The following is a 13,860-nucleotide window of genomic DNA, read 5'->3' as shown; positions in this document are numbered from 1 at the left end:
GTGCCGGCACTTTAACATGTATTTCTATGGCTCAAAAGAGCCAAGCAGGCTGGATAGATGCTGCTTGAGAGGGTGTGCAAGCCCTCAGGGTCCCACAGGCACTGAGTGGCAGAACCAGGCTTGAGCCCAGGCCTGTCTGGTGACAGCGTCCGTGCTGTTAACCATTCCCTTCCCACCGGGTCTACATAGTCCCTGTGATTCATGGAACCCAGGGCCAACACCGACCCTCGGTTTTCCCTGAAACCTGGCAAAGCTCTTGGGAGGAGGCGCCGAGGAAGCAAGACAGACTGACTATAAATAGAAGATCCAGGTTCAGGGTCCAGCTCTGCTACTTACTAGCTCTGTGACCTTGGGCAGATCACTTAACCTTCCAAGGCCTCAGTTTCCTCAGCTTTGCAACGGAGATGATTGTTAATGCCGCACATTGCACTGATCTAAAAGAGAACAAGCTGAGGCTTAGTTATGCAAATGTGCGTTTCCTTTACCCCTCCATTACCCACTAATTCAAGAAAATTAGGTGGGGCCTTTCTCAGCCTCCCCCTTGGCTCATCCTCAGAGTTTTGGCACCCACAGAGTTCCACCACCACCTGCCTCGTGCCCCTCTCTTCCCTGGTGGCAGCTGCCTGATTTCCCCTCCATTTCAGCAGTTCTCTTGCCTGGCCGGGAGGACTGGCCTTGAGCGCTCAGACCTCTGCTTACTTTCTTTTCTCCTTCCGACTTTGGGCTTCAGCGTCTGTCTCTCCTCACAACCCCGCGCCACACGGCAGACCTCTTCGCTGGGCTGCTCCGCGCTCTCAGTGCCGCACCGGGAGCTCGCGGGACCGCGCGTCCCGCCCGTCAGAGAGGGGTGTGACCTGAGAGTTTACATAGGAGGCGGCCGCTGTGGAGAACACTCCGCCGCCCGCGGAGCTTTCTCTGACGCGCAGCCTCTGCCCGAGCTGCGCGCGCGACGGCAGGGGGCTCCTCCGCACCCGGGCGCCAGGGCCAAGCCCTCCCGCGGCCGCCGCTCCGGCCCACCATGAGGTCGCCTTTCTACAGCTGCCACAACGCTACCTCAGTGGAGAAGGGCAACTCGGCGACAATGGGCTGGTTGCTTTTCAGCGCGGGCCTCCTGGGGAACCTCCTGGCCCTGGGGCTGCTGGCGCGCTCGGGGCTGGGCTGGTGCCCTCCGCGCCCGCCGCGCCCGCAGCCGTCGGTCTTCTACGTGCTGGTGTGCGGCCTGACAGTCACCGACTTGCTGGGCAAGTGCCTCGTGAGCCCTGTCGTGCTGGCCGCCTACGCGCAGAACCGGAGCCTGTGGGTGCTCGTGCCCGCATGGGGCAACTCGCTGTGCCAAGTCTTCGCCTTCTTCATGTCCTTCTTCGGGCTCGCCTCGACGCTGCAGCTCCTTGCCATGGCGCTGGAGTGCTGGCTGTCCCTGGGGCACCCCTTCTTCTACCGACGGCACATCACCCCGCGCCGGGGCGCGCTGGTGGCGCCGGTCGTGAGCGCCTTCTGCCTGGCTTTCTGCTCACTGCCTTTCGCGGGCTTCGGGAAGTTTGTGCAGTACTGCCCCGGAACCTGGTGCTTTATCCAAATGGTCCACGAGGAGGGCTCGTTGTCGGTGCTGGGCTACTCTGTGCTCTACTCCAGCCTCATGGCGTTGCTGGTCCTCGCCACCGTGCTGTGCAACCTGGGCGCCATGAGCAACCTCTACACGATGCACCGGCGCCTGCGGCGCCTCGCGCCCTCCAGCACCAGGGAGCTGCGCGCCGTCGAGAGGGAGGCGTCCCCACAGCCTCTGGAGGAGCTGGATCACCTCCTGCTGCTGGCCCTCATGACCGTGCTGTTCACCATGTGTTCCCTGCCCGTAATTGTGAGTCTCCGGGCGCCGAAGCGGTAGGGCACTGGGGCGGTCGGGCCGCGGGCGCGGGGCGGGCAGGGTGGAGCGCGATGGACGCGGCGCCAGAGAAGCTGCGCCCTGAGCTAGGCGCGTATGTTGCAGCGCTCCCCAAGTCGTATTCCCTCCACAACCCCAAGATATAATCCAAATTGTGGGGTGAAAAAACGGAAAGTTAGAGAAGTGAAGGGAAAGACCGAGCCTGACGCTGTCTCCTTAGCTTAACAAAAGAGCCCATTTGGCAGAACCCCCTCCTCTCTGCTTGCCTCTGAGGAGCACTTAAGGCCATTTTTGCTCCCCAGACCTTCGAGGAGCAGAATTTGCTTCCTTCTTGGCAATACAAGTCCTCTACTCCCCGAAGGCCAGGTGATGTCTTGTTAGACCTGCCCACGATTTTAGTGGTATCAGAAATAGGCGAATGGTGTCTGGGGGTTCTTCACCGGGGTGTTGGTGTGGAAAGGGAAAAAGGGAAGTTTTAATTCTGCCAGAATGGTTCGCAGAGGTAAATGACTAAAGGCATAGGTTTAATTTTGGAAAGCTTGTGGGTGAAATTTGAGGCACCGCTGCTGCTGCCACCCAGGAATGGTGGTGGTAGAGGCTGAGGCTGTGTTTCAGCTGGTCATGTGGTTTTGACAACCTGTCTTGACAGGTTTTGTTTCTATCTTGGCAAGTGAGGTGACTTGAAAGCCATTGTCTCAGGTTTCAATTTACTAATGGGGATGGTGGTGGAGATTGAATTACCTCGTCGTTTTGAAGGTAGTGGCCCCTGGGGTGCTCTCCAAGACCCCTAGGAGTGGCTGAACCTTGAGAAACCTTATTCGATTCTGTATTGCTTCTCTCCTTTCCTCCACCCCCAGTGTACCTGTTCAAAAGAACAGCATTTAAATACATTACATTGCCAATTCTGTGTCTTTGGAGTCCTGAGACTTATGTGAATAGGAAAAGTTGTTAAGTGTCTTATCATAGTGTAGCTGTAGCAATTTTGGATGTTATTTTCAATGATGGATGAAGGGGGAAATATAAAGTGATTTTTACCTTAAGTCCTTAATGTGTGGGAAAAGAGTAGTTATAGCATCATTATACAGGAGCAGGATCAGAACTCCCAAAAATATATAAGTAAATATATCCATATAGATACAGATATAGGTATAGATGATATATAGCAGTGGTTCTCAAACTTTAGCATGCTCAAAATCATCAGCATAGCTTTTAAAAAGAAAGATGGCTGGGCACCATTTCCCAGAGTTTCTGATTTAGACATTTTTGAAGAACTTTTGTTCTTAAGTTCCCAGGTGACACCAAAGCTTCCGATTCAGGGATCACGTTTGTAGAACCACCCTCTAAAACAGGAGTTGGCAAACCACACAACCCACAGGCCAAATCTGTTTTGCCTGCTGTCTTTGTACAGCTCTGGAGTTAAGAATAGTTCTTACAAATAAATATTTGCATTCAGTTAGATGATAGGGCCCAAGGGATATGAGCTCCAATTAAGCCAAAAACCATGCCAAGAAAACATTTCATTCTTCTTCTCAGTAGATGTGTATTGCAAAACAAAATGTAGTCAGTCATCATTGTTATTATTGTTATATTTTTAATTTAATCAATAAAAAATTGTGCAAACCTGTTTTCTCTCATAAGTACCTATCAAATAGTCATGATTTTGCCTCTTGGCCAGTAAAACCTAAAATATTTACTATCTGGCCCTTTACAGAAAACTGTTACAGACCCCTATTTTAGAGTGAGAGCTGCATTCACCTATGCTGTGATAAAAGCAGACAGTCAAATGCATGGAAATTTTCATCTGAGTTTGAATGTTTTAGTAAGACTAATACTGAAAGCAGCATGATACAGTGGAAAGAACATTGCAATGGACATGTCTCTAAGGGGATGTGAGTAATTCAGGGTATTGCAAGAATTGAAGGAATAATGGAGTTGAAAATGATTTTCTAAAAAATTTGTAAAGTTCCAAATATATGTAATGTTGATAGCATTTTTCACAGGAACCATCATTTTCTAGAAAGGGTAAGGGTTTTAGCATCAGACATGAGTTTGAATCAGCCTTCATCACTTACTAACTATAGTAGAGGCTTATTTACCCTTTCTGACCTTATGTTCCTTATCTGTAAAATGAGGATAGTCATACATGTTCTGTAAAACAATTAGGAAGATTTGAAATTATAAACATATATATATATATGGATGTGTGTGTGTGTCTCCTAACCTAGTGCCTGGCCTCAATAATTAGCATCACTATTATTAGTAATTATAACTTCCATTTATTATTATTTCTTTCTAGACATAGGTAATTAATTAAGAAATATGATCTCCAAAATAAACACTGTTATATAAAAAAGCTAATTATGGAAAGTGACTATCAAGGCACTTTAAAATAGCATTTGTATTCTTGAATAAATGGGAACATTCAAATTATTGCATCATATATAACTATGTAATAGCCTACATTTAAATATTTCTAATTCTGAATTATTCCTCTTTTTTAAAATTATTACATTGATAAGAGAAGTAATACAAGGGATGTTCCAATTTCTCCACTGATCATAGACAGAATATTTTAAAATAATTAAATGAAACATACTGTGTATTCTGATTCTACATGTTCATTTGAAGAAGGGAAAGAAAAAGGAGACAAAATAATGATTTAGGCCATGCTTATTTATAAGCAATATATGACCACAGCACTAAAGAATACTGAGGAATTATAATTACTAAAACTGCGCTAAAGAAACGTTCCCAAAATTAAACTTTCGTAAATACTGAAAAAAAAAAATAGAAGAGATAGTGTTATCTAGTCTAAGGCAGTGGTTCTCAAACAATTTTTGGTCTAAGGGCACCTTTATACTATTAAAATTATTAAGGACCCAGACAGCTCTTATTTATGTGGATTATATATATCAGTATTTATCATACTAGAAATAAAGCTAAGAAATTATATTAATAAAAATATTATTACAAAACAGGATAACAAAATGTACTTGTGTTTTTACATAGGTATAAGGAAAACTGGAATTTCAAAATGATTTAATGAACAATAGTAAGATTACAGAGATTATAGGGTAAATAAGAATATCATCTTAAGAGTACAGAAGTATTGAAAGTCTCTGAAAATGCACATATGTATACCCTCAACCTACTACATTACAAAGTAATACAGACAACACAAGAATATGTGAGCACATAGTCCATTAGTTGTGGAAGTGATGATGTCATCACATGTCATATAGTTTCTGTAAAACTCATTGTATACCTGTGAGAAAATGAGAGTGAAAAAGGCAAATAGTATCTTTTTATGAAAATAGTTTTGACCTCGTGGACCCACTGAATGAGTATTGGAGACCCCCACACTTTGAAAACCACTATTCTAAGGAATAGAACTAGCAATTGGAAAAATAAGGCTGTATCTGAAGGTTAGGGGAAACATAAACAACAACAGCAACTTACCCATAAAATAAATATTTCATTAAGCTGGGGAAAAGTTTGTTGGAGTATGATTTTTTGTTAACTTTACAAGAATGCTGGATTAGAATATGATACTTAACTAGACTGAATTTTCAAATTTCCAATTTGATATAGCAGGAAGAAAGTATGGAGAATATAGCATGAGCTTTAGAGGAATTTTGCAGTATATTCTCTAAAGTGTATAACATATTTTCATCAAAATTATTTTTACCTTAGAAAACCTGAGTATACTAGAGGTTGGTGGGGGCATAGAGATGGATGAGAGAGGGTGAGTGTGTATAGATTAGATGTTACTGTTGAAAGGTTTGAAAGCCAGGTAAAGATAGATATGAGCTTGTGTAATCACTTACGTCAGAATCCATGGAGTCAGAGAAGTGAATAGAGGGTATTCCACATGCATTGAGATAGTTTTTGTGTGTGTACCATTTTGGTAGGCAGAAAGAATGGGGTGGGATGTTCTTTCCATAGGAGGCTGTTAGAGGCATGTAAGGGATGGTAGGCAAGAGATGGGTCCAGGGAAAAGGGTCTGAAGCAGATTTAAAGGGAAAGAGCAGAGGCTGAGGCGTGGGGAGTTATGGTGGGTGGACTGGATAGAAGAGGGCCTCAGAATCTAGGGAGGTCTTCCCAGCAGGGATGTCTAGCCACGGAGTTGGCAACAGCAATATTTGTTGCTCAATGACTCCTAAAAATCCATCAGAGGGCACTCTGCTCACACAGGTCCTTTTTATGGAATCTGAGTCACTGTAAAAATGCCAGGTGTAGAATAATACACTTCCAACACAAATCAAGTGACTTGAAAATACAAATAACCTAATAGAATTGACATGGATAAATACTGCTTAGAAATAAAATAGTTTGTTTTAATTATACAAATATCATTCACTTGCTCAGATCCCAACTAATCAAGCATACTTAACTAGTTGGAGTTATATTTTGCCACACTCCACTTTGAGCAGAAAGAGGCCACTGTGAAACAAACTCATGTAAAGTATTTGCTTTTAAAGTCAATTTAAGTATATAGCCTATTGTCACCTGTGTATCCATTCAGCACATATTTGGTGCCTACCATATCCAAGACATTCTATAATATTTATTGTGGGGATTTAAAATGAGAAAAACAGGCCGGGCACGGTGGCTCACGCCTGTAATCCTAGCACTCTGGGAGGCCGAGGCGGGTGGATCGCTCAAGGTCAGGAGTTCAAGACCAGCCTGAGCAAGAGCGAGACCTCGTCTCTACTAAAAATAGAAACAAATTATCTGGCCAACTAAAAATATATATAGAAAAAAAAAATTAGCCGGGCATGGTGGTGCATGCCTGTAGTCCCAGCTACTCGGGAGGCTGAGGCAGTAGGATCGCTTAAGCCCAGGAGTTTGAGGTTGCTGTGAGCTAGGCTGACGCCACCGCACTCACTCTAGCCCCGGCAACTAAGCGAGACTTTGTCTCAAAAAAAAAAAAAAATGAGAAAAACATCACTTGTGCCTGCATAAACTATAACACAGGAGAAAGGGTAATGCTTATGGTCACTGGGGAGTTTAGAGGAGGAAAGGATCCACTAATTGATAAAATAACAATGCTAGCTAATTATTTGGTTCTTATGATGTTAGAATCTGTTCTTGAGGTTTTACTCATACCATCTCATTAAAACTTCACCATAATCTTGGAAAGTACCTACAGTGATCCCCATCGTAAAGATTAGGAAATAGAATAACTTGCCTAAAGTTGCACATTCAAAAAGGGGGTTCTAACCCAAGTAGTCAGACCCTACAGCAGATGTGCTTAGCCACTGCCTCAAAGAGGCTTCCTAAAAGGGGTAATATTTGAGGTGGACCTTGAAAGGAGGTAAGATTAGGGCATGTAATCAGTTTTCATACCTGTAAAATGGGGATAATGATCACACTTACTTCATAGGATTTTTGTAAGGATAAAATGAATTTTTTTAAAGTAAGGTATTTAGAACAGTGCCTAGGAATATTGTAAGCTCTATAGGGCATTAGCCATTAGTAGTATTAAACAGAAAGGATGGGAGAAGGCGTCCGGATATAAGTAACAGCTGACCCCAATGAAGGCATCTTCCTAAGTGCATTAGATTGGAGTGGCAGAAATGCTCTATAGAGAAGAAAGTAGAAAGCTAAGGAAATGATTATGGGAAAATGCATCTTCTACAGAGACATTCCTTGATTGCCTTAAATGGATCTGTTCTGTTATCCATATCCCCTCCTACTAATACTGAGTTTGCACATTTTCTGTTCCATTAGAGTCCATGTGTCCCATTATAGAGTTAGAGTTTCAGTAGGCATGAGGAATGTAATGGCAAAAACAAAAGGTGGCCGGCCTCAGGCAGGTGGTGCCAGTCTAGACAGCAGTGTTGGCTGAATGGCAGGAAAAGCTACACTTTGAGGCAGTTTTGCAGGGCTCTGAGAAGGAAGGCTGCAGAGACCTCAGGGAAGATCAAGACAATAATAGTTGGTTAGACACACGTAAGCAGCCTTATATTTTTGTGTGTGTTTTCCCCACTAGCCTGAAAAAAAGGATGTCAACCATGAAAAGGTAACAATCAAATCTATGCTAAGAATAAGTAGAGCAGTTTACATGAGTTGAACAGTTCCTCTTTCAAGTTACCTCATGTCTTTTCATTGTTTGTTGTATTTCTTGTCTCTTCACGTTGATTAAAATGTCTGTTTCACTGGTGTCTCCATATATGTGACTTTCATAAGTGTGAATTATTTCTGAGCGAATTGATAAAAGAGGATAGGAAGCAGACAGAAGAAGGAAAGGAGAACTGAAGAAAGTATGGATTGTGAGAATACTAGCTGGAAAGAGAATCTGTACTTATGGAAGCATGGTGACCCTGTTTGTAAAAGACTCAGCAGATGCTCATGGCCTGGCAGGGACCTGGGAACTGGAGCCCACCAGGTAGAACAGCCTTCAGGGACTTAATCAAACTGGGTCTGTGATGTGTGCCTCAACTTCCACCCACTTCCCAGGTCTACCCCCACCTTCCAGGCTCCCCATGTGCACCCAGCAGCTGCAGTGGCCTTAGCTGCTTATCAGTTCACCAAAAATGAGTATTCCAAGCTAAACTGCAGTGTTCTTACAGGAACTTAAGTGAAGTAAGTGAATTTGTTGCTGCCATCAACCTTTCAATATCATAATGGAATATTTTTCTTCAAAACAGTATCGTGCTTACTATGGAGCATTTAAAGATGTCAAGGAGAAAAATGGAACCTCTGAAGAAAAGGAAGACCTCCGAGCCTTGCGTTTTCTATCTGTGATTTCAATCGTGGACCCTTGGATTTTCATCATTTTTAGAACCTCACTATTTCGGATGTTTTTTCATAGGATTTGCATAAGACCTATTATATATAAGACTTGGCACAGCAGTTCCTGCCAAACTAACATGGAATCCAGTCTGTGACAGTGTTTTACACTCACTGGTAAGCTGAGGAAAATATCGCATTTTCAGTCAAAGAACCATGGTTTTTTAGAAAATCTTACAATTTAAATTCTTTAAAATTATTTCCCTTAACCAAAGCATCTAAATATATTTTCAAAAGTATTTAACATATGTTAACAATGTGTTGTCACTCTATAGTCATGAACCCCTTTAGTGAATTTTTTCATTTTGTGTTAACAGCAACTAAAATTTCATATATTGTAAACAATGTTAAAAGTCTTAAAGCAATGGTATTGATTGTCCCAACATTTGCACTTGGTGGCCCTAATTTTTAGAGAGGTCTTGAGACCTATGCATCTATAGTTATGTGATAGGTGTTTTTAAAAAGCATAACAATTTCTTGCCCTATTCATTTCCAGTGAAATCTGATTCTTTCATTTCATATTTTAATTGCCCTGTTTAGCTCTTTTCTTTGCCAGTTGTTCTAAGGATAGCCTAAATTACACATGCCCCTAAGAGAAGTGAAGTGGGAAATATGACTAGGTCAGGCAGTTGGAGGGGCCTTCCCCAGCCACCATCGGGGGAGGACTCACTGCCTCATGTAGACACCCAAATCCATAAGTGGACACAAGGCAAGATATGACTGGCATACATCTCAGACAAGAAAAAAATAATTTTTACCTTTTGAAGTCCAATTTCTTTTGTATTGAGGCAGGGGTGTCAGTAGGAATCAAAATTTGGGAGTAGGCTTCAAAATGTTCTTTCAGTTTTTGGAACCTCCATTTTACAAAAAGTTTTATCATATTGATGGATTCTTTGGTGGAAGGATTTATGCTTCTTTGAAAAACAGTGAAGTGCAACTTACCAGAGAACCATGTTTACTATTTGACTATGTGAAGCAGCCTGGCATTGGCAAGAGCAAAAATCCCACCCAGGACTTAGTTGAGGGTGGTGACAATGGCCTTAACATCTACCTTAACAGCTACCTGTTACAGCCATATTCTGCTCTTTGTGGAAACAGTAGATCTTATTGAGGTTCCTGACAGCTACACTTTCAAAACTGGAGCTGGATGTAGCTCAGAAGGAACGTAACTGAGCACTTTAACTGTAATTTGAAAGTTTACAAAGGTTAGCAACGTGAAGACCTAAAGGGAAGAGTGGGGAAATGCAGCTGCAGCTGAAAAGGAGACTATAAACCCGGTGTGCAGGTAAGAGCTTTCACTTTGGGTAAAAGAACAGATAGGGGAGGGGAGGGGGGTTTCAGCATCTCTGGAGATGCTTTGTACCCAACAAACTCGGCCTGAGATGCAGAGCCTGCTACACCTCCAGCCAGCAACCCCTTCCAAAGACAAGAGTACAAGTATGTACCTTATTTCCAGCTTAGCAGCAGCCTCATTTTTTTTCACCTCTGGTTCTTCCAGTATCTCAGAGATGGCATAAACCTGGATGCAATTTTTTTGTATAGCAAAACTGTGAAAAAGACAAATCAGGAATACAAGAAGTATAATTTAAGAGTATGACATGATGAAAAAATGTAATTGTTTTTGAAGTTTAACTTTCATTTGTATGTTTAATATATAAGTATGTGTGTGTTTTATTGTCAGAGGAAGTGCGTCATTTTTGTACTCTCCTTTTGCCAGGTGTGTTATGATAACTGTCCAGATAACTTGAAAAGGTCCCAGATGAATCAATAAACATAATTTTATAATATTTTGCAAAGTAAATTACTTTTCTTCAAATGAAAGGAAAAGGCTTGGTTTTCTTTTTTGAGCAAACAGTTGTCGGCAATATTTTATTCCCTAGCAGTTTGATAGTGTGAATTTTTACATATTGTTCTATTAGCATTTATATGATTTTAAATAAGTTGTCATAGATTTATTTAAGGACTTAGTGCTCCTCTTTGTTTTTTTCCAAAATGTAGACATACCAGCTTGATGAAATCCATGTTAAGTTAATATCAACTCCAGTGATCTTCAGTAATTTATTCATTAGTTCATTAAATAATTGACACAGACTCTGTGCCAAGCAGTTGGTTAGGTACTGAGGAAAAGAATAAATAATACTCAGACCTGGTTCTGCTCATTGTCCTCTGGGGGAGACAGGAATGTAAACAGTTACAATACAGCATAGAAATTCTCAGTAGTAAAGGCACACACAGAGTACTATTCAAAGAGGAGGCCCAAACTAGGGATGATATGTAGAGTTGTCAGGAAAACTCCACAGGGAGAAGATGTTTAAATTAGGTATTGAAAATGGGTAGGAATTTTGACTCCAATTAAAAACTAAAAAGAACACAAAGAAATAGTTTATATAAGAGGAAATACATATGGTTAATAAATATTTTAAAAATCTAGCCTAATCAAAGAAATGCAAAAATAAATTCAAATTATCAAGGACCAACAAAAAAATTATGACTTAATAACAAAGAGGTTATTCTAAGAGGAACATTCATGTTCCCCTGGTGAGTTTGTAAATTTGTACACCCTTTCATGATAGCAACCTGACAGTGTGTATCAAGAGCCTAAAGTGTTCTTTTCTATTGCTCCAGTAATTCCACTCTAAAATTCTCTCCCAAAAAACAATCAGTGGTCCTGGACAAGCAGCAGTATCATCACCTGGAACTTACAAGAAATGCAGATTATCTGGCCTCCACTCTGACCTACTGAATCAGAATCTCTGGGGTGAGGCCAGCAATCTATGCTTTAACATGCCTTGCAGGTGATTCTCATGCATGTTAAAATTTGAGAACCACTGCTCCACACAAAAAATAAAAAGACAAAAATAAAGACAAGAAAATATGCAATAGACTCCAGTTTTGTTTCTCTGACCTCTGATTCTCAGATCATTTCAGTTGCAAGTAATTACTCACACCTGAACTCCCATAGCATTTTATCTATAACGTTCTATAACGTTTACTGGCAGCAGTCACTGATTTCTTTCCCATGTTTAAAGTTCTAATAGCAGCGATGAGACCTGTCTCACCTACTTGGACCATGGAAGTAAAGATGCTCCCTCAACGTGCTGTTTCTTTGGCCTCTTGTGGACACCTTTTGGGCCTAAGCTTGACAGTTTTTCCATGTGAAAGAAAACACACTGAAGAGGCTTCATTCACAAAAACATTTTCAGAGATTATATCTAAAATGAGCTTTAATTAGGGATCTAATAATATTTTTTAGCTCTCTATAGGATAGAAATCTCCATTAAAACATGTAAAGCTTTTTCTAAACTTTTTCAATTTGACCTTTTTGTTTATTTCCAGGGATACATTATACATTTCATCTCCCTTTCCATGCATTAAAAACCTGGAGGACTAGTTAGTCACCTATTTTTTCTTATTTCCCCTAGTAACTAAGATATATACTGTGGAGGGCTTATGAATATACTATAAACATATATTGAACAAAAGGTGTTCTCTCTCATGACATCCCCAAAACATAAGTATATTCAATAAGAGGCTGCTATGACTTGGTCATAGTTTCCTCTGTATCTAATAAATGTTCTTATGCCAGCATATAAGGACTTTTCTCTCAGGCCATCCGAAGGTGAAAATAATAAATGGAGGAGAAAATATTTTTGTTCTATATTTTTTTCCTACTGTCATAGACATTATGGAAATTAACATCATGTATGTTTAAATTTTATCTAGGAAATAGCAACTCATAATTAACAAAATTAATAATATAAAACGTTTGGTATTAGGCAATTTTAACGTTGTAAAACAACTTTGTCTTACTGAAACAGTGTTGAGTGGCCTTCTCTTGAGTGAGGCTAGAATTGCTGGTCTGGGTGTTCCCAGCATGGCCTCTAGGGGGGAAAGCTGCCCTCGCAGGGGGTGGTGCTGTGACTAGGGCTTCCTCTCCCTGCCTTTCCACAACTGCCTAACTCAGGGGAATGGATCAGTAGGTCTCACCTGATACCAGCAAGGTGAACATTCCAATCTTCCAGACGATTTAAAAAACTACACAAACTCAGGAATCAGTTCACTCTTTAAAATCTTTGCAGTGAAGGTGTATAGAAACCTATCATGCTCTAGTTACAGAGGGTATGAAATCAAATGTAGGGAGAAGAAATAAGCTTGATTTTTTTTTTGTTTGCTATGATACTTAAATGCTTAAACCAGAGAGGACAATAAAGCATAGTCAAGTCAAATATGATAAGAAAGCATTTTAAGTCAGGTACATAGGGTCTTATAATGATCCAAATCTTATGAAAGCATTTGTAATCTAATTGGAAACACAGGACAAACTAGAAGTTAAAAATCATACAGTGTGATGCAAATGTTACCAAGTGATACAATATGGAGCATAGCTTTTAAAACAACAAAGCCCCAAATCAGAGATAATTGATGTTTAAAATTAGTCTAGCAGTGCATTATATAGACACCTGCGCAAACAATGAAGTTGGTAGCTTGCCAACAATTTCTTATCACTACAAAATAGCATATGGAAATGTAAGTGCCACAAAACTTCATAATGAATTGGAAAAGACTTCTTTCATTGTCTCCAAATCCCAGAGTTCTCAATTAGATAAAGTCATAGGCTGTGATATAGACCTATAATTCTTTGGTGGCCCTAGAGGCACTTCAAGAAAGACATGGAGCAGCTCATACTGAGGTGCAAGAAGAGGCCTGAATGACTTCCAAAGATATATGCCATATGTAAAATGATATTATGGTAGAGAAAATGAACAGTGTTTGAAATACGAGCCCCAAACCCAAAGTCATAAAGACACAATCTGTGACTGTTAAATGTAGATTTGTAATCCAGCTGCTACATGCATTCTGAATTTTGTATAGTACTATCGAGGATGAGTATCGTCAGGATTTTATTTAGTTAGTAATGGTTAGCAATCCTCCAAGGACGTGAGAAGCCAGCTAATGAATTACATCAATATAGTAGACAGCTTCTGAAAGAGCTGCCAATGGTCCCTGTCTCCCTGCCTCCTGGTATTCGTGCCCTTGGGTAATTCTCTCCCCTCAAGTGTGAGCTAGACCTGGAGACTTGCTTCGAATAAGTGGAATACAGCCACCAAAAAAAAAAAAAAAAAAAAAAATCAGAGATGTTACACCCCAGATTAGGTTACAAAAAAGCCTTCCTTGCTTGCTTCAAT

The 13,860-nt window shown here is 41.1% G+C and overlaps 1 protein-coding gene across 2 annotated transcripts; it reads left to right on the top strand.

Moving 5' to 3' along the window:
• Window positions 1–933: 933 nt before the first annotated feature.
• Window positions 934–8,883, top strand: PTGDR (prostaglandin D2 receptor). Of its 2 annotated transcripts, none has more exons than XM_045554965.1 (2): window positions 934–1,855; window positions 8,533–8,883. In XM_045554965.1, exons 1-2 carry the CDS (start codon window positions 1,019–1,021, stop codon window positions 8,770–8,772), a joined length of 1,077 nt encoding a protein of 358 aa, XP_045410921.1. In that variant the 5' UTR covers window positions 934–1,018; the 3' UTR covers window positions 8,773–8,883. The 2 variants fall into 2 exon arrangements, with proteins under 2 accessions (XP_045410921.1, XP_045410929.1); XM_045554973.1 differs by having other exon boundaries at window positions 934–1,878; window positions 8,533–8,689.
• Window positions 8,884–13,860: the final 4,977 nt, after the last annotated feature.

This window comes from Lemur catta, chromosome 1 (genome assembly GCF_020740605.2).
Source record: "Lemur catta isolate mLemCat1 chromosome 1, mLemCat1.pri, whole genome shotgun sequence".
Lineage (NCBI taxonomy): Eukaryota > Metazoa > Chordata > Mammalia > Primates > Lemuridae > Lemur > Lemur catta.
The sequence above is the reverse complement of the archived record's forward strand: the minus strand, read 5'-3'. Positions and strand labels throughout refer to the sequence as shown.

What these genes read in the sequence shown, in the direction of transcription:
- PTGDR (XM_045554965.1), top strand. Translation starts at nt 1,019, where the DNA reads ATGAGGTCGCCTTTCTACAGCTGCCACAACGCTACCTCAGTGGAGAAG. An exon ending in TGTGTTCCCTGCCCGTAATT is followed by an intron (nt 1,856 to 8,532) that starts GTGAGTCTCCGG and finishes TCTTCAAAACAG; the next exon opens with TATCGTGCTTACTATGGAGC.